Here is a 21,688-nt window from a genome sequence, read left to right as displayed (position 1 = left end):
CACCACTCATTCAAGGTGACCTTATCAACGAGGGTTTCAATGTGGGCTTGTTTGTAATGCATCTTCAAGGAGTGTACGGAGCGCGATTAAAAGATGGGACAAAAGAAGAGACACAGGGACACACACACAGATCTAACTTCCAACAATGTTTATTATCAAAAACCAGGTTGTACTTATACACTCAGCCAACATGAGTCACAGCCAAGTGAACAGATAAACAATCAGAGCGAAACATTTTTGTAAGTGATATGTTAAGCCATGTGCAACAATTTCAGTTCTTTTTCAGAGAGAGCCAATGACGGTTTGCTGATACATGAATCCCCTAGGGCATCAATCTGCTTGGCTTCTATTATAAGTAGTGAGTTTGCACTTTTTTCTACCAGTAATGGTTGTTGATTGGTGTTGAAACACAGGAAGAAGTTTAGAGATTGTAAGACATCAATTATATATCATATACCTTTCCGTGTGGGAAATATTATCGTATACCTTTCCGTGTGGGAAATATTACGTTGGACAGTCGGGCAGATGCATTAATGATAAACTGCGCGAACACAAAAATAAAGTCGACAAAGTTGTTTCAGGTGGTTTTCTCTCCCTTCATTGTAATCAACATAAGTGCTCCCCTCTCTTCGAATCAACAGCCATTACTGGTAGAAATAAGTGTAAACTCACTAGACTTATAATAGAAGCCGAGCAGATTGATGCCCTAGGAGATTCATGTATCAGCAAACCGTCATTGGCTCTCTCTGAAAAAGAACTGAAATTTTTGCGCATGGCTTAACATATCACTTACAAAAATGTTTCGCTCTGATTGTATATCTGTTCACTTGGCTGTGACTCATGTTGGCTGAGTGTATAAGTACGACCTGGTTTTCGATAATAAACATTGTTGGAAGTTAGCTCTGTGTGTGTGTCCCTGTGTGTCTTCTTTTGTCCCATCTTTTAATCGCGCTCCGTACACTCCTTGAAAACCTTATCAAAACTTACAGAGGTATTGAAAGCCTTATTAAGGTTGTCACTTGTGCTGTTAGTATCTTTATTATGTGAGCTTTCATAGCATGAATTTGGACATTTATGTTGAAAGATTTTGCTTTTAAAAGTTCTTGTGTTTTTGATATGAAGTTTTGGCTGCATTTTGGGGTGTCTAATCTTAGGTTATCACTTTGGCAATATTTCGCGTGACTCGGCACTAGACATGTCGAATACTTATGGCTGACAGCGCACCTAGCGATGTGTGAAGATAGCTTGGCACAGGGCCAGGAAGCTGTCAGCCGTATATGCCAATGAGTCTAGTGCTGAGTGATGTGAAATATCCCAAAAGACATTTTATCCCTGGAAGTGATCACCCAAGAATACCTCCCCTGTACACATGTCAAACACTGCTTTTTCTCATAGCTCATTGTACTGTGCTTGATGGCCATGTGTTATCTTCGTGGCATGTTTAAACAAGCCAAGGTCCTAAACTTCAAAGTTGCCTGTTGTAATGTTGTGTCCCTGCGGGCTGTGCTTATGAGGTGCTGTTGTAATGCAGAGGGGGAAGCGGTGGCTGAGAGAAAGAGCGAGGAGGCAGCAGTGCAGGAAGCTGAACCTGTTACTGTTGCACCAAGCCACTCTCCTGGGGGCTGCAATGAGGGGGTTGTTGAGAGCGAGGAAGAGGGCGCTGTTCATAGCCCAGAGCCTGCACCACAACTGCACGTGAGTCTCGCTTTAATAATGAGCTTCTATTTTATCTGTGGGAAAAAAGTGCTCTAAATTAGGTACCTCACACGCTTACTATCCGTTGTGTGCACATTAAAGAATCGAGAATGGCTGAAATGAACCTGGAGCCCTGACTATTAGATGCCTCTCATAGCTGATGAGTTCCTGTAGCATGTTATAACTTAAAAAAAAATTTTTTTTAGTGAAAGCCTTAAGTGGAGAACAAGTTGCAAAGTTTGCTCAGCTGGAGAAGCCGGAGCACACATTGGCATATAGACAGTCATGGCCCTTGAGTGCACAGTATTGTAATAACTAAAGTAGTACTGTGGTTCCAGTGTGGCTTATAAGCATCATGGTTTCCAGCTAACTGTAGTCAATTAGTCACTTTTTTTTTTGGCTGAAGTGGCATTTGTATTGCGAGCCAGTGAGTGAGTGCATCAATATAATAGTTACCACAATTTGGCAAGTGTAAAATGCCTAGTAGAGGTGGCATTAACTCAGAAAGTCGGATATCTTGCCATCTGTAGTGAAATCTATATTATGGTGAGCTTCAGGGAACTGCTGAAAAGAGTTTATTATAAAACATCATTATATTGAAATCTGAAAACTACTTACATAATGCAGTCAGTCGCGAATTAATTTTTCGGAGATGGAGGGAGCCACAAGGATATCAGAATTATCAAACTGCTAAAAAAAAAATACTGTGAGCAAAATGTTTAATTCTTGAAAACAACACCAGCAGTGCAAAAATTTGTTCTACAGAGTTTCGCTCTGTGTTGTGCATCTGTCTCTTTGAAATTGAAATTTAGTGACAGTTGAGGCAATGTGGGCATTTCATATTTCCATATTGTCGCAGTGCTGCAAAGTCCAGATGTCATATTTGACTTTGACTGTACCACTCTGGCGATTTTGTTAGTGTTGCGCAAGGTAATTTTGGTGCTTTCTGCATACCCATAAGCTTAATCTCTGCAGCTGGTTGTACACGGTTCTGAATTCCACTATACAGCCCTCTGTGTATCCCGTGTGCATTTGTACGAGTGCCAACAAGGCACTCCTACAAAGATGTTAGCATGCAAGCTTCTTCCGGTGGTTCGCTGTCTGGTACCACGTCAGACAATGGCCTATTTTCATTATGGCCTTGATTGTTAACGAGTGCTGCTTCTTCAGGTGCTGGTAAACAAAGTTATGGTTTGGTGTTGAGGCAATGCAGATCTATTCACAATGGCCACAGAGCTCTCGGAAAGCCAAGAAATGCCTTGCTAATGAAAACAAGGGTACAGCAAACTATCTGAATAGTGCCTACTTTGTTCATGGCCGCAATTTTTGGGACATCGTGCACCCAGATCATCTCCTCGAAATTGAGTGGGACACTGAATGCTGTCCGAAAGTTAAGTTGCTGTTGTACTGTGGAATCACCTTAATTATAACTCTCTTATGAACTTCCGGTTTATTCGAACTGAAGTCGTGGTCCTGTAAAAAATCTGTGTACAGTAGCCGAACGATTTCCTGGACCTGGAGGGGTCCAAAAAATAGTCAGAATAGAAGAACAGTCTAAAAAATCTGTTAGTCACAAAACCGAACTTTATTCCAGCTAAACTGGACTGAAAAAGTTGCGGATGGTCCCTTGTTTTAAATTCCTGCTTTTTGTAACAATGTCTCCTTGCATCTGTGCAAGCGTCGTGTTCTCGTCATACACACTAGACAACAATATTAGAGCATTGACGATGTCTTGCGTTGATGGTTACGGGCGGACAGAAGTGTCGTCGTTGGAGTCCGAGTCGCTTTGCGACGGCGCAGTCACCTGGTACACGATCTTGTCGTCCGTGGCAGCATGTTTCTTATTTTAGGGAATTTACCTTTTGCGACAAGCTTACTGACATTTTCACAACCGCAAGTGAAATCCATGTCTTTAAGAGTAAAGGTCAAAAACTCCACTGGGGCACAATTTATTTTTGCAATGATTTTGCTGTTGCCGACTTTGCCTGCTTCAGAAACTTCTCCGTGTAGGTTTGCTCAAAGCAAGTACCACTCTGGTGCCCCTTGACCATCAGCAAACTTTCAAGTGTTTTCTCACACACAGATCAGCGAAACTCCGTTCGAGTTCTGTTCACAGTGCTGAATATTACGTCACATTCAGCATTGCTGTGGGGAATGGAGAGAATACCCAGCATAACCATTGAAATTCTGTGGAACCTGAGCGATCTGTCGACACTTAGTACGCTTCCTAATTGCAACCACTGCACGTTGCACCTTGGCTTATTCAATATGTCGGCTGGAACTTGATATGCGTGCAAGATGGCAAACTCAACTTCAAGTGCATCGATTGCTTCTTCTTTTGATTCGCCACTCTGCTGGGGTAGGATAGCAGGGAACGCCGTAATAAAATGACTTATGCTGTTGAATGAAGCAGTTTTCAGAGCTTGTACTTGAGCAACTTCAGCCATCTTGAGATTGACGTCTTCTAGAGCCAATTTGTGCTGAATGTAATCTCATGCTGCCGTTAAGTACAGACGTACAGCAGAGAACTGCTCTCTCTCTCAATCCAGCTCAGTGTCTCAACCACAGAGTAGGTTGTACTGCCAATGACTGTCTTCATCATCTTTCTGGTTCTCTGCAGCTCCATAGCCAACTTTCAGCAATGAATGACATGCCTTGACAACACCTGTGTGCACAAATCTAGTCAGGAGATCCTCGAAAAGCAGTTCAAGAGGCCCCTCAGTACATGAATCTGAGGAGCCTGTGCCTGAAGAAGGCAGTTTGCCTTCTCAAAAAGCGGTGTAACATTTTGGAGAAACAGCATGCCCTGTTCAGCTCCGATGACAAAATAAAACTGGTGCTCCTCATAGGTCACATGGCTGGCTTCTCCAGAATCCTTGGTATGAAGTTTCAGTTTTTTTTTTTTGCTTTAGGTCCAGAATGAGCTATTTCCTCTTTAGCGAGAGTTCATCACCGTCGGTGCTTTTTTTTTCCCGAGGCCTGCAGCACTCTTGTGAAGATGTTTAGCAGACATTGGGGCAGTGCAGGGTTATTGGGGGTTTGTGAAGAAGTCTTCGTAATTTGGTATGATGCCAAAAACAAGCTCTGCTTGTTACACTGCTTTGCTTCAGAAAAAAAAAAACAAAAAAACTGAGTAGTGGTTTCCACTGGTCGAGCAGCCTCTTCAAACACTTTCCCACCGACAGCCAACATGTTGGCGAATGCTTCAATATCTTTGTGACCTTGGCGTCATGTATATTTTGGAACTCTTTAAGTCAATCTTTTCGTTTCGAGCTTTTCTGTGGGTAAAAAAAAAAAAAAAGTCAACCAAAACCTCATCAACCTTTAAAGGAAGATATGAGGCCCCTTCTTGGGCGGCCAAGTTGATGAGATGGCACGGGCAACCAACCCCTATCAAACCTGATTGAGCCTCTCTCAAGACAGTAGAAATAATGTTTTTCTTGCCAATCATGACATTGGCATTGTCCGAACACATAGCCAACAGGTTTCCAACACGCAAATTCCGAGACTTCATCTCGTCCAGAACCAGACTTGCAATCTTGTGACCCGTCGCTTCCCCTTGGATCGTTCCGAGGCAAAGAAGGTGGCTTTCGACTTTACTCGTTTCTTTAACGAAATATGGCGCAACAATAGGGTAAAGCTGCATATCCCTTTTGTTACTGCCATCCACAGCGATCGAAAATACTTGCCGTTTTAGGGCATCCAGCAAAGGAGTCTCTGCGTTGGTGGTCATTTCCCAAACAATTGACGTCATCTTTGTTTGTCCACAGACGTAGCATTTCGCTTCCTCGCACTTGGGGAACCTCTTCCGGAAAAGTGGTCTGGCATGATCGCTGACACTTGGCGGGATGTTGTGTTCAACTGAAAACACCATGAAGAGGCATTCTACACAAATGACACTGAGGTCGTTGTCACTGTGTACAAAACTTGCTAGGTTTGGCTGGCTGTCCGCAGCTTGCACGTATCCCTGATGCTTTTTTGAAGTGATGTGGACCATGATGTCAAACTTGCGCCATGCGAGATGTTCACAACACAGGCACACGTGGTGCAGAATTAGAACTTCTTCCCGTTCTTCGACGGCACGCAGCACGGAAATTCTGCCATGTACAATTTAAAAAGCACTTGGATGTACTGTCCAGGCTTCAAGCCCTCCATTGCACAGTGAAGCCGCTACAGGCTGGAGTTGCACTTCGTCTGACGCGGCAGCTAGTTACACAAAAGGTGAGGCCAACACTGCAGTGACTGAAGCTGATTGAAGTTTAAACCCGCGTGAACAAAGGCAACAGCACGGCAACAGGTTTGTGAAGGTGCTATCGGCACTAACGAGCTTTGGATATGGATTCGTGACCTCTCTAGTAGACAGAAGTCACTAGAACCTTGCAGCTGCTGATGATGATACAGTCGAACCCGTCTACAACAAACGCCGCTTCAACGAAATATTTCCAGTTCCTCGTCAGCTAGTCATAGAAGTCAATGCAAAGAAGTTCTCTCCACAACAAACAATTTTTCTGGCTTTTTTTCGCTTCAACAAAATTTTTGCTCGGTTGAGCTGGGCTTGAAAATTTGTTTTGCGATAAAAAAGAAACATAACCCCAATCGTCTGCAATTTTTCGTACACCCACGCTGCTTAGGTTCACCGAAAACGCTGTGGGAGATATGGGGTTCTCCTCCGTACTCTTGGGACAAAGGAACGACAACACAGTAGTGCAAACAATCACAAGGGCATTTATTGCACCTTTCATAGATCAATGCCTGCTAGCCGAGTTGCTATCCACAAAACATCCCGATGGGCGCGCGACAAATCTAGAAGTCTGACTCACCGAGCGACCGGATAGCGAGTGAATATGTTTGCCCCATGCTGGATCGCAATGCCTGGTCGTTCGTGTGTAGTCACGCGAATGGTGGCACGTTCGAAGGCGGCCACGCGAGACAGTCTCGCAGAAGCATCGGACGGCGCCCGCGCGGACGTCCGCGCCCGCCGCCGATCTCGAACCAAAGAGCCCGCGCCTCGTCTCTCGGCGCTCGAGTAACCCCGCCGCGGCGCGACAGTCGCGCCATCTCTCGCACCGCGCTTGTACCACTCCGACCGCCGCGGGCGCCAGGCCACGCGAGCCGTGCGGGAAAACAGCATATCAGGGGATGCGTGAGAGTCGCGCATCCCCACATCCCCCAACCTTAAATCACTTCTTATTCCGGCGAAACATGTGACACGGTCTAACATTAACCCGTGCTTCGCGAACAAGATAGTACATGCAACAGTGGCAGCGCTGAGGAAATGTCCACACGCTGTCCATAACATGCGAGCCGACTGTCCTTCGGGTACACTGCTGGCGTCCGCCGGTCACAGCAGCAGCTTTGCGACTCGACGGCACGATCCCAGGCCAGGACTCCGGAGACGACGACGCAGTAGTCGGTACGAGCAAGCGTCGCTCGCGCCGACGCGCTTTGCTGGCAAGAGCCATCGTAGCTGTTGGTGACTGCCGGCTCTTTTGTCCGCCACCGAGGGTTGTGAGCTGGATACAGGAGGCCGCCGAAGTCGCTGCGCCGAACCGGCCACAGCATCACCATCGCCCGGGGTGGCTCGATCGTAGTCCGGAGCAGCAGCGCAGATGATGTGCAGGTGACAGCAAGCCAGGGGTGACTCCATTCACGCTGCGTACACTTAACACACTCGGCAAACACTAAAGTAGTGCAAGGGAGAGGAATTCTGCATGCGCATCGCCCACGTGGTACGACGTTCAACTCGGCTAGCAAAAGATCGGGCAGCTACTCAGATGCTAAGTTCACGTGAACGAAGCTCGCTTCCTTGAGTCGAACGAGTAATTTCAATTCGTGGGAGGCTAAATAGAATGAGGGAAGCAACTTGCAACACCTCAACGCCACGGTCCACCAGGTTGTGTCCCTCCACGTGCGACAGGCAGCTTCGTAAAGCCTTAGGCCTAAAGCGTCGCTACTCTGACAACAACCGGCATCCAACAAACACCCAAAATGGGCGCACAGGCAGCCGCGAGGAGACGTCAGCTCTGTGAGGTGGTCCTACTCCGCTCAGTGCACACAGCATCCGAGTTGACGGCGCCCACCGTCCCAGACGGTGTCGGAGCGCCCGGTGCCAGGCCGCAATACCAGTCAGCCCGTAGTGGCACCCGTGGCCCGCGGCCACCCGGCTCCTAGAGCCGCGACTTCATCAGAGTCAAAGAGATAGGAGAAGCTATTTACATGAGAAATTCGGACCACCCATGAGGCTTCCGTACTCACTCGCTTCAGGCTTGCCACTGCTCCGCGGGTGCTCAGCCTCGCTCTCCCAGGATGCAGACCACGTGGCTCTCGTACCAACGAATGCCACTAAAGAAAAACACTTGCGAAAAGGCTTAGCATGTTGACATGTTCAAACACACTACAGCCACCACCGCCTCGCTCAAGAAAGCACGCCGCTGACGCTAGCGATCAAAATCCACGCTAGGCCTACGCTTCGGTTCAAACAAAGGTCTCGAACGAAGCAACACTGTTAAAATTATCGTCCGATGCCCGAAGAGTCCCACGTTGGGCAGCCAGATGTGGGGTATATGGGGTTTTCCTCCGTACTCTTGGGACAAAGGAACGACAATACAGTAGTGCAAACAATCACAAGGGCATTTATTGCACCTTTCATAGATCACTGCCGGCTAGCCAAGTTGCTATCCTCAAAACATGCCGATGGGCGCGCGACAAATCTAGAAGTCCGACTTACCGCGACGACTGCATAGCGAGCGAATATGTTCGCCCCATGCTGGATCCCAACGCCTGGTCGTTCGCGTGTACAGTCATGCCAACGGTGGCGCGTTCCAAGGCGGCCACGCGAGACGGTCTCGCCGAAGCATGCGTCGGCACACGCGCGGCACGGCACGTCCGTCCCGCTCGCTGTCTCGAATCCAGGAGACCAAGCGCCTTCCTTTCGGCGCCCAAGTAACCTCGCCTGTCAGCGGCGTTAGCAGCGCAACACTCGCGCCATCTCTCGCACTGCGCCCCAACCACATCGACCGCCGCGGGCATCACTCCGGCCACGCGGCGAAGCCGCACTACAGGAGGCGCGCTATGCAGGAAAAACATCAGGGGACGTGCGAGAGTCGCGCATCCCCACAACGCGCGCCCACTGCACAACATTGGCCCTTCGTATCTAGTGTGCTCTCCATGATGGCCAGTTTGTCAGGGTCAGAAGACTGGCCTTCGCGGTAGTTACTGCTCAATGGAGGGAAGCGGATGTTGCATCGAAGTGAGTTGCTATGTTTGCATGTCACAGTCAGTGTCGGACGTTGTCACCTTCTGGGTGATGCTGGTACGATGTACTGTTAACTTCACGAAGCTGAAGCGATTGGTCACGGGAAAGTAGGAGAGGTTCGAAGCTTGCTGCCCCTGCTAGCTGATCATAACAATAAGTGCTCTGAACCATCCCCCGACACGGTGTGCAAGACAGCAGCATCAGTGGAAAAGTTGACGGAAGAGGCAAAGAAAGCTACGCATTAAAATAGGGCACCAAACAGCACGAAGCTTTGTAGCAAACTTCAAAGCAGCTTGGCATAGCCTTGCCCTGATGGGTATGGCAGCCAGTGGATCGGCATGCAAGAGCGCTGGCTCGAGGCTGGGAGATGCCGTATGTACACGATCGTAACTTGACCTATTTTCTTTTTAATTTGACAATCTGAAGGGGGGGGGGGGTCGACTTACAATCGAAACCAAAACATGGCACTGCCAAAAAAAGCGAGACCAATGAGATATCAGGGGAGCTACAACGTAGTTACAATTTTATGTTTGCTCTATGGCCCTACCTGTAGCTTTTCGCTATCTCGCACGTTCGTTAGCTTTTCGGAAGGGTTTTTCAACATTTTTGAGAGTTGTACAGTGCACACAACACTCATAGGGGGCTGTCGATAGTTGATGGAAGTGCCGCTGTTCCATTCGTGGCGCTTGCGGGGAGTATTGGTAGTTCTAGGAAGAGCAGACACTGCTCACATGTTTCTCTTTCCTTGTAGAGCTCATAGTTTGACACGTTCGACTTGACTGCTGGCTACGTGCTACTTCCACATTTCCTCAGTCGTCATGAGTGCCCCAGGCCCACTAAACATTCGGCGCTTGTTCACAGTTGCGTTCAAGAGGGCTGCCATCCTTTATGCCGAAGAAACAAATCACTGCACAGTGGGCCGCAAATTCTATGTTTCTGAACGGGTGGTGCAAGAGTGGCGACTGCAGCGAAGCGAAATTTTCACCTGTGACCGCAAGTGAATTTCCCACGAACCGAATTAAGTTTTCTGGAGCTGTAGGCCAAGCTTGCTGCATACGTCGCTGAAATGCGGGATTGGTCCTTGCCAGTTAAGTGCGACATGGTCATGAAACAAGCCCGGATCTTCCCCTTTTAAGGACCTGCTCCGCCGTGAGTACAACGAGTGGCTGGCGGCAGAAGACCGCGAACTTACGCCAACCGTACCTCTCAAAAGAGCCTCCCTGACGGCTGCGTGTGGTTGGGTGCATTCAGTGGGGGCTGCTGTTCCACAAGATGTGGTGGTGCAGTCGTTTGCCAGATATGTAATTTGCTGGACGATGACGCACTGTGCGATCGTAGCAGTGATGACGATGGCAGCATTAGTGAGGATGATGGCAGAAGTGAAGACGAGTAGTCCAGTTACCATGCCAGCTACCAATAAATTTTCATTATCAAATGCGCCCTTGGGTATGCTCTTTTTTTTTTTCCTATCACATGTGATATGAGGGAGTCGGCTTACAATCGTGTAAATACGGTAATCAAAATGGCAGTGGCATTGGCTTCGATTAATGCTGTTTCAGACCTGCAGTCACAGCAATAAGTCCAAAAAACCGGATGGTGAAGGGTTTTAGCGTCCGAAATTTCTGACGTTCTTATACATTGGCTCTATGTGGCAGCCAGGTGATCGGCATGCAAGAGCAGTGGCTCAAGGCTGGGAGATACCGTATTTACACGATTGTAACTCGACCTGTTTTTTTTTGTATTTGAACATCTGAAGTGGGGGGAGGGGGTGTCGACTTACAATCGACCCCCCCCCCCCCCCCCCCCCCCCCCCGTCGGCTTGTAATGTGGCAGTGCTGTGAAGCCGTCCAAATTAACTGCCGTGCTGAATAAATTGGTCGTTGGCTGTAATGGATTTCTTCACTGAAAAGAGACACATTGACGTAGTAAACATTGATAATTCGACTTCTGAATAATTTGGTCGTTGTTTAACCCTTTCGCTGTCGGACCTTTCTGGCCGTGACGCACCCCCAGTGTCGGCTTGGTTTCAGGGAACGAGCATAACAGGGAATGTACATAGCAATTTATTTTTGATTATGATTGGTATACAAATAACGTAGTCAATGCAATATGCACATTTCAGTGTTCTGCAGCTGTTGTTAGTAACCACCATCATCATCATCAGCCTGACTATAACATCCGTTGAACACCCGAATCTCTTCCTTGCATGAGACTGTCCGAGTCCAAATCTGAGCTCGGCTCGTATTCTGAATCGGAAGAGCCACCGCCCCTATGAGCAGACAAAGGTCCCACGCCGCTCAGCCATACGAAAGTAACCGCGTGCAGGGAGGATGCGCTTTCAGTCGCCGCACAATGGAGAGAAATGGGACGTTGTGTGATCAAGAAGACAGAGGGAGATGGAAAAAGGCTAAAACAAAGTTTGAAGGGCTTTACGTTTACTGCTGCAAGTCGGAAGCGAGGGTGCGGTGAGAGAGCGAAAACAGCAATTGAGTCACTCTTTTCGGAGAGGCAACGAGCGAGTGCGCCTGAACTTGACGCGCCTTAGCAGACACACCAACAGAAGAAAAATAAAAACCTTCAAACCAGCGGAGATGGCAGAACAACCCTTGAACCCATAACCACACGCGCGCGACGCATGATCCAGCGAACGCGGAGCCACCGCGCCACCCAGCAAAGAGAGGGGGGAGTGGCAGTCGCACCGTACTCTTCAATACATGTACTACACAGATCGGGGTGAAAATATGAACTTGTAGAAAGAGTCAACAGATGGCGTGGCCAGTTCAGGAGCGCCAGCTTGGCGCCCAGGCGCGAAATTTTGAATGCATGATAGAGAACGTACCGGTACGTCAGTGACACTGTGGGGGGGAAGCGCGATGACGTACCGGTACGTCCGTGACAGCGAAAGGGTTAACCTTTCTGAATTCAGGAGCTTTTATTTGTAGTTAGTGTGATTGTTCTATGTGGATTTACTGCAGGCAGAGCGAAGTGTGTAGCATTGGGCATATATGGCTTTGGTTAACCATGGGCCAGTATTACGTAAAGCTATTGCAATCTGGTTTTATTCCAAATTGGCCATTAGCCCTCCATGAAAGGTCAGAATGTCTGGGGCTCTTCCCATATTCGAGTCCGCCCAGTGGGCTGGACTAACCATTCTGGGATATCACACAGAGCTAATGGCCGATTTGGAATAAAAACAGATTGGATTAGTTTTACATTATACCGGCCACGCTTTGGTTAAAATCGGAGTTTAAAGATTGAAATCAATATTAAAAGAATAATTAAAATGTACTTTGCCAGTTAACCGAGGACATCAGCGAGGATGCCGTGGAGGCAACCCCGGCTGTGCCCATGGCAAAAAAGTGCCTCAACAGCCGCTCTATGGAGCCCCTGGAAGGAGAGCTGGACTTTGAGGATGATGCTCCGCCGGAGTCACCTAGCAGCACCTCACTTCTTGACAAAGCGCCAAACAAGGACGGCAAGGAGAGCAAACCAAAAGTAAGAACAGTTTTTATTATCACCTTCTGTTCCAAGAATCTGAAACTCAGTGCTGTTGGCAGTAAGGGGAATGACGGCATTATATATACAACGTTGCCACTCCCTTGCTCGGGAGCAATCCACAGATCTCTTGGGTTCAGACGTCTTGAGTGTTTACATCCTTTCTTCTAATCTTAACTTGGCATAAAAAGACTGTCTCCTTTTTGTTTGACATGTCAAAGCGCAGCCGACATGGAATCATGTGCCATGTTTATGGCCTAACACTTGACAATATTTTGACACTCCATTTTCATTAGACACTACTTGAAACATCAGTATGTTAATATTGCTCTGGAAGGCTTTCACTTTGTTTTGATAGACCTAAAGGAATGTTTCTGCAGCACTTTAATATGGTAAATAAACCTGCTTGTCCACTAAACTACACTGTCTTTAGCATGTGAGCCTAATATTAGGTCCTCACAGCAGAAAGCCTACAACTTCATTCAAAACACTGCCTGCTCCTGCCTTCAACTTCTTGGAATGACCACCGCTTCATAGGTTTTCCTATTCATGTGTAAACAAAAGACTCACCATGGTGTTTCAGTGGCTATGGTGTTGTGCTATTGTTCAGGAGGTCGCAAGTTTGATTCCCAGCTGCGATGGCTGCATTTCAGTGGTGAAATGCAAGAACACTTACCGTATTTGCCCGAATCGAGGCTGGTTCTGATTCTAATCCATCCCCCAAAAGTCCAAAGCCAGAAGAAAAAAACATACCTCAAATGTAGACCAAACAAAAAAGCGAGGACAGCGTTCACAAAATGAAAGCAGCATTTATTAAATATGAACGTGCCGAGCTCATTCTGTGTCATCATCGCTGCTAGCCTCGTCGCTATCTGCCTTATCACTGTCACCTCCTTGCTACGGCGCATGTAAAAAGCATTTCCCGTTGCCCCTTCCAATGACGGACATTTTTCTCATCGATGCTGAAGTCCGGCCCAGCTTAAACATTTGACGATGCCTCTGCAGCTAGTGCAGCTTTTGTTTGAAAGCGGTGCTATAGTGGCATCACCTGTTTGGTGCCATTACGATAACGCCACGCAGCAAGCCGATACGACACTGGTCAAAATGTCGACGTCGCTCGAGTACTTCCGTTGGCTACTGGCAGCACTAGTAGCGACTGCAATACTGACTTTTCTAGGTAGTGCCAGCTGTGCAACATATTTATCCATTTCAATCAAAAAGTGGCCCGTTTCTTGAATCATCGAACCTAAGCCGACCCTGGAGTTTGGTATATGATTATTTGAAAAAAAAAGAGAAACACTATCCGTCTAGACTCGCATAAATAGGGTAGGTACTGTGCTATGGATAAAGAACCTCATGCGATCAAAATTAATCAAGAGCTCGCCACTAAGGCGTCCCTCATAACCCTTAGGCATGCATAATGTGTGTGCACACTTAAAGAGTACTTACATCAGGCTTCATGTTCTTGCTTTTATGGCTAGCTCCTGTGGACCCAGTAAAGTGAAAATGGAATGTTACTTGTTCCTTTGTAGAGAATAGTTGGTATCATTAATAATTGGACCATCCCTAGCCTTTATTTGAACTGAGCACCTAATCCATTGTGATCACTGATGGTGATCAGATAGGCTCGTAAACCAGCCACTCAATATAGGCATACCATTTACAGAATTCATCTGCCAGCCACTCACAGGCTGTCATGTCACCCTTAACCACGCCAATATCTTGCAGCAGAGTTGCATATTACAACTATAAGTGTGGAGAATGTTTGTTACAAATATGTTAAGAGAATATTTGGATCTAGCTCAGTGAAATTCGGCGGAGCATGTTGGGCATGTGAAGATTAATATGTAGGCTAATAAATTACATGTATATAGGGTACATTGTTGGAAATTACCGAAGTTCTGTCAATTGCATTAGCTCAATGAAGGCATTCAACAAAGTGTCACTCCTTAACCACTGCATTATCTAGCTGCAATTTAATACACTGTGAAAGTACAGTCGAACCTGTTTCTAATGAACTTGATGGTTCTCCAAAAAGTTGTCATTGTATCAGTAGTTAGTTACACAGTCACTGACAGATTTTTCATACTCCAAAAATTCAAACTTTGTGGATATTCCAGACTTCATAAATGCACTGCCGGGCTTCCCATAGAGCTAATGCATTTTCACGACCGATTTTTTGCACGAATGTAGGCCCCAGAGTTTGATTTTCCGGACCAAATCACTCGTTCTAAGCCATGCTATGCAATCTTGGCGAGCGCCATGTTGGATTTTCTGCTGGCTTGACCAGTCTAGGATTCCAGTGACCCGCTCTATAGCCTCCAAGATTGGGAGGTGCACGCTATCTAGAGAGGGGGCATGCCATAGAGTTTCTCACTATACTATTACCTAGAGGGAAATCTGGCACTGTATGCATGGGAATGCCGGTAGAACCCCGCTGTTACGTTCCTCACTGCTGCGTTTTCCCGGCTGCTACGTCGTTTTCATCCGGTCCCGGCATAGCTTCCATAGGATCCAATGTATAAGGAACCCCGCTGTTACGTTGTAGCTGTGAAAACGTTCCCGCATGATACGTCGCAACTTAGCACCCCGAACCCGCCTGGGCTAAAGTAGACAACGCGCTCCAACCGCCATTTTGGCTTTTGACGAGTTTTGGCTGGGCTTGGCCGGGCTTGGCTATGGAACTGGCTGTAAGAAGCCGCACGCCAGTTCGAGAGGCCGCATGAGGCCGCCACTAAGTGGCCATTCGTGAAAAATGATCTTACTATCATCACTGTGATTACGGTCACCGCATGGTTGTTGGACGGGTCGACTCACGGAGGAAGGAAACTCTGGAGAGGCCCTGACGTCACTCTTTGTGAAGCTAAAGTGAAACTGGAAGTTGGCGTTGCTCGTGGCGTTGCTCCGCCTATCGGGCCTGCTCTCCTCTCTTGTTTACGTTTCTCCCACGCCGCGCTGCGCGCAACCGGGCTGCTCGGACGCGCGCGCTCCGCAGTAATACTAAACAATCGTTAGCACGTTAGCATGATTACGCCAAAGAGGGCAAAATTTCCCGCGGATATTCGTTCGTTCGTCCGTTGCCATTGCCGTGGCGCGGTGACGACAAGAAGCACGAGCCGCATGATGCCGGGGAGTTGCCAAATCCTAGCTTTGGAGAAGCCGTCGCGGCTCTGGACCTCCTCCGCAGGTACGTCGCACCTCACAGCGACGCTGACAGCAATGCGGCCTTCCAGGGTATTGAGAAACGTGTGGCGATTTCTAGCGAGCGAAAGAAACGGCAAGCCACCATTCTAGACTTTTTTAAGTCCTAAGCGCACTCTGTGGAAATAACTTGTCTATAGTTGAAGCTGCACTTTTTTAATTCATTTTCGGAGCTTTCCTCACTGTTGCGTTTTCCCGGCTGTTACGTTTTTTTTCCCCGGTCCGGTGAAAAACGTATGAACGGGGTTCCACTGTATTGTGACTTCAGATTGGCATCGTTCTTGGAGAGCCAGGAGACCTTGAAGACGCACCTGGCAAGCACCGTTCCGTCTGTCACAATGATTAATTTTATACTAAAACAGCACGTAAAAAGCTGTTTTAGCTTGATTATTACACAAAACATGTTTCGTTTAACTATAAGAGCTTGTTATTGCATATACAATTATATGAAATGTAAAAGGTATCAGCGGGCCGCATGAAGTTGGAGAACAGATAAGATTTGCACTCGCTTTGGAACAGTTTGTCGTCTATTCTTGCTTTTCTTCGCTTGGTAATGCATTGTAGGTGAGTAAACTTCACTGGAAGATGCAATATGTGTGAATGGAAACATTTTATAAAGATTTCACTTTAAGAACGCATTATTTGTGTAGTCATGTCCACCTTTTAGACGAAACCTCTTACAACACCAGCCAACATAAGTCCCGCAGACACATATACCGTCATTCCCATGTCGGCACAGCGCCCTTTAGGAAACTACCATAAATGATGGCGCGAGATTTCCCTCTAGGTGTTATAGTGAGAAACTATGGCGCGCCATCCTCCCATCTCGGAGGCCATGCCCGTTCTTCCTTGGCTGACAAAACATTCCTGGGGATGCCACATTTTTCTTTTTCTGGTCATGCTATCATCGCAATCACTTGATGCAAGATCTGTTTTTTTTTTAATTTTTTGTAAGTTGTCATTCTGCATGTAGTGTGTCCACTGAACAAGTGTGTCTTGGAGACATTGCTGCATCTTTGTGTGTATTAGTACGGCTTTGCATTTGTGTGCTCAGCACCACTTCCTGTGCTTTCGCGAGGACCAAGTGGTGCAAAGAAATGTGATTAGTTCCTTCAAACTCCATGGCGATCTTCATTGGCGGAGATCGCCAATGTGGTGATGGTCTTGTCTACTGTATACGGAGATGACGTCACTCTTGTGCAGATCCAATCAAATCTGGTCACCTCCAAGCATAAAGTTAATATAGTGACTCTAAAGGAAAAGGTGAGTGAAAGAAGCGGCAGCTGCAAAGGCACTGCATTGTTGCTACGACTCATTTTTGTAACGCTAGGAATATTCAAGATATTATGTAAGAGCAAGCATTTACAAGTAGCACATAGGCACGGACAGCATTTGAAGTTCATTCCGTATATTTTTCAGAAAGATCGGCTGGCTATTTATAAAATTTGGATGTAAAGTTTATAGTGTCTTAAAAGGCTGCATTTGCAGGGGCCTTAACCAGATGGTATTGTATTGTATTGTATTTTCATTATCTTAATTTTTGTTTTTTGCATTCTTTTGCATGAAGCTGTATGCTACTGTTCAAAATGTCATGGAAAGAATGAAATGCGGTGTTGTCGCTCTTTCAAAACGGTGCCCAGCCAGATCCAATTACTAGCCATTTCAAAACTACAAGCGCAGCTGCCGCCGTTATTTCTTCGAAAGCTCGTGATATATTTTACTATCGCGGGGAACACCAGTGGATTCTGTATACGATAGCGAAGCATTCTAGTGGGCTGGAAGCAGAAACTACTGTGGCATGTTAGCATTTTGCAAAAGTCTATCTGTTCGGCTGCAGCATCAGCCACACGCACACAGAGAGAAGTGAAGTTACATTTTCGATGTCGTTTCGTACCTAAAAGTAAGAATTTTTAAAGGTAGACCGCCATCACGAATATTTATCAGCAACGACGTAAACAAAGCTTGAGTGAACCGTGATCTCCCAATAATGGCGTAGCAGCCTCCAATTCTTTGCAACTTCATGTAACAATGGTCCATCGTGCCGCTTTCATGCTGAATCTGGCCGTGTCGATATCAACAGCAACGAAACGCTAGCAATGCTTGAGCATCTGTTGGTCCAAATTTATCTAAATCGTCCAAATAGGCATACTGCATCTAGTATTGCCATAGTGGCCTCCAAGATGGCACGTCATGTCGCACGGAGAACTGTGCAAAGACTAGTGCCGCCGTTGTCGCCTCCGACATTGCACGTAGTGCTTGCAGAGAAATGTGCAAAAACTAGAGTGCCGCCGTAGTGGCCTCCAAGATGGCACGTGGTGTTGCATGGAGAACTGCACAAAAACTAGTGCTGCCATTGTGGCCTCCAAGATAGCACTGGTGCATGCGCAGTACTGTCATGGTGCTATCTCAGAGGTCTCTGCCGTTGTACATTGCACTGCTTTGCCGTGAAGCACACTGGGGACATGCCTTGAAAGCATGGTTACCCTAGCTTGGTTGAAGGGCACTATACTTGTGATTATAGATGTGAGAGCTGTGAGATGGCTGGGCTGACGGGGAGAGTGGCTACTCCAAGAAGAAAGGCATGGAAGCTGTCATTAAATTTTTCAGCTGCTTTTGTGGTGTATATTGGTGTATACCATTGCTTCGGAGATATTATTGTCACTGCATGATTACACACCATGCTTGTCTCTTCATAATGCCCAAAATTGGTGAGAGGACATTTAAAGCATTTCAGCTTGGATTCAATGAACTGAGAAGGTCAAATGCTCAAAACTAATATGGAAGAGTTTCTGTGGAGCAACAAAATTCACGTTGCGTAATCTACCTTTGAAAACTTAGCTGAAGGTGCTACACAATTTATCCTTCTCGAGAAAATGTCTTGTGCTTCTTTGGATGCTTAGAGGCACCAGCAGCAAACGATAGCGACTGCAGACTTAAAAAACAGTTTTAGCTGCTCCTCATGCATTGTCTCCAAGAATGCAGCATGACTTGGAGCATCTATGCCGAGATGCACAATTTGTGGAGACCATGCGGCAGTTACATTAGGTGTGACCCTTTCCATGCTGTGGACAAGTCTCGCTTATCCAGGATTTCCTTTTGTCTGCCGCGTGCTACATACGAGTGGTGGCAGTTTTATCCTGTTGTGAATGTTGCGCTACTAGATAGCACCAGCTTCTGAGAAATTTTTTTTGGGGGGGGGGGGGCGAAGGCATTAACACTGTAATGTACTAGATTAGGGGTAGTGGGCTAAGGGGAGGCTCTGCGGTGAAGCAGTTTTCTTGGAAACGTGCATTTGGCCCTGCTGTGCCTTTCACCTGGGCCATTCATGTATGCATAAGCGTCGGATGTCTCCTCACCTGGGTGAAAATCCGCATTCAATACGCTCCACTGCATTCTCTAATACAGTCTAGGATTGATAATTTGGACTTCATGGGGAATGTAAATAAGTCCAAACGATCAAATGTCCGGAAAAACATGAATGTATCCAAAAAACATTATTTTAATTTATTTACGTTTTAAGACCCCTGTGCAAGGAAGAAGTGGTCAATTCATTGATGCATGCACTTCCGCTTACGTGCAACCAGGTCCACCTGTATTTCTGCCAGTTTTTGTTGTCTTAGTACGCTGATGCAGCACTGCAAAGGCTCGAGTCAGATCCGCATCTGAAGGCTCTGGAGCTCACGGCACATCATCATCATCCGAGTTAGAATCTCGGTTTGATGGTGGGAAAACTTGCTTAATTGTTCTGTCGTCGTTCAGTTTGGCACATGACGATACCGCGCTGTCAACGTCTGTGAAGTCTTCAAATGTAACTGCGTCAGGAATCAGCACACCGCAGCCTAGCAGGTCATCAATGATGATGTCTGCATTTGAGGTCGTTGTGGTAGGCGGCAGTTCAGGCTCTTCAGTTGCAGAGCCGGGCTCATTCAGACTGCGACTGAAGTCTCATTCGAAGTCGGAATGCGATGGCACCGGTGATGTCATTTGATGCAGATTGTCAATAAATTCACGAGAAAGACTTCTTGGAGCCAGCAGAGTGCTGTCTGGAAGGCAAATTCAACAAACAAGAATGGGCCATGCACGGTGGTGCTGGAATAGATGTGATGATCGTAATGTTGATGCGAACTCACAATTCAGCCAAAGCCTCCAATATCGGCATTTGCAGTTAAATCTCTGAGGCGCATTGCTGCGATCAAGGCAAGGCCTCAGGGGTTACCATCTAGCGTGTAATTTCTGAGGCCATACTTGATGTCTTGTTCCGGTTGCTAGAGGAGATAATGGTGGCAGAGTCGGTGCACGCACAGCCATGGATGAAGTCCGGATAACCAATATAGATAGTGAAATATGAAATATTAGTTGCCTTTATACATTACGTCTATGGGGACATTGGCGGGGCCGCGAAGCTGTCCGAATTACCGAGCATCTCCAGATTATCAGTGTCCGACTTTACGGTCGGCGACTGTATACAGAAGGGAGAGAAATTGGGGAATGAAACCGAGCTGCTTCATTTTCTCTCTCTCTCTCCCTCCCCCCCTTTTTTTTGGCTTGCGAAGGGGATGCAAGTTAAAAACATTTCATTGGTACATAAAGAGTCCAAACATGTGCCAGTGCTACGACTGGCTTATCGGAACCTGCACTGAAAAGAAAACATTAACTGTACACACAGGTTTAGTTTGCAAAGAGCACTTTATTTACACATAAAAAATTGGCTCCAATCCACACTGTAAAGGTAGCTGGACAGCAAAGCTGTAAACGACAACTAGAATGACTACCCATTGCGACATAGGTTGAAATTATTCATGTAGCGACAATCATAAGCACTTTACCTAATTATTAGCCTATGACGTTTCGACGACCTGAGGCTTGGCTTGCGCCGCTACTTCGTGCACCTACAAGAGTAGACTAGAGAGAAGAGAGATTCGCTGCGCCTCGTGTGCAGGCTGCTCTTCAGGAGTCCTTATTATACGTGGCCTAGCTTCCACTAGCACTGTCACAACACAAATTAGTTGCTAGGCGGGTTCTTCTTTTAAGTACAAAAGTGTATTTACATCACCCCCTGCTTCGTATGCAACAATCAAGCTGCCGTCGCCGCCGCAGCTTGCGCAACAGTAATCTTTCCTGGGAAATGTATGTGGGGAGAGAAACGTGCTTCGCATTCCATGTACGCGCAGGAGCGCCTTATCATCAATTATGCACGTAGTTCAGATGCTTGTTTTAAGCTTGTTCTTTATTGAAACGTATGCTGTTCAACATGTATGCTTGATTCCAAAAAATGTATGCACTGCTCACTTCCCTTTGCTGAGTGCTTGTATCCTCTGCCTTACATAGATGTCAGACATAGATAATGAGTTTTCTGTCGACGTTACGCCATGAAGGAATCTCGGTATCCTAGCCATAGACAGCTTTGCTGTAAAACAGGATGAAAAGAGTCTTGCAGCACGTGTTTACCCTCTTCCATGGTGTCTGAGAATGGTTCTGATATTAACGTACAGAGAGCATACTTCTGGCAGACAACGTCGCATTGTGTACTTCCAGAGTTCATGAAGACAGTTTTTTCGGTCATAACAGCATGAGACGCACTGTTAAAAGAGGTCTGAACATAAGCAGCACCACCATAGTTAGGAAATTTGTGAACAGCCAACTGCTCTGTCGGTTGAGACGTCATGTACTGCACGTCGATTGCCGTCCCATCCATTTGAAGCGCATCAAATTGTAAGCAAGGTTTCTTAGACGAGCCACACTCTACAGGTTCTGCGCACACCTTTTTCTTTGGAAGTCTTTTGTGTACTGGCACTTTCAGCAGGCACGTTGGAACATTCGGCAGAATGGTGGGTACTGCGTCCAGTGAAAGTGAGGGCTTTCCACACAGTATCTGCACTTCCTTTTCCTCAATGATGTGAATGTAGTCTCGAAGTACTACCTACTTTGTAACTCACAGTGTCGGTCAGTTCCAGGGGCTTAACACGGTGAAGGTTACGCTGCCAAACACAGCGCCTTTGTCGTCCTCGGGGACACCAGACAACTTCGGCATGTTCTTCACGC

The 21,688-nt window shown here is 46.8% G+C and overlaps 1 protein-coding gene across 14 annotated transcripts in view; it reads left to right on the top strand.

The window, feature by feature from the left end:
• The window catches only part of LOC126547062 (uncharacterized), a 273,332-nt gene that overhangs the window by 38,054 nt on the left and 213,590 nt on the right, over positions 1-21,688 (top strand). For all 14 annotated transcript variants that reach the window (XM_050194897.1, XM_050194899.3, XM_055062716.1 and 11 more), the window contains 2 exons: positions 1,532-1,695; positions 12,248-12,445. In XM_050194897.1, the coding sequence (XP_050050854.1) occupies positions 1,532-1,695; positions 12,248-12,445 (362 nt within the window). The remainder of the gene's footprint in view (positions 1-1,531; positions 1,696-12,247; positions 12,446-21,688) is intronic.

Source organism: Dermacentor andersoni, chromosome 1 (genome assembly GCF_023375885.2).
Source record: "Dermacentor andersoni chromosome 1, qqDerAnde1_hic_scaffold, whole genome shotgun sequence".
NCBI classification, from domain to species: domain Eukaryota; kingdom Metazoa; phylum Arthropoda; class Arachnida; order Ixodida; family Ixodidae; genus Dermacentor; species Dermacentor andersoni.
This window is presented reverse-complemented; position numbering and strand designations above follow the sequence as displayed.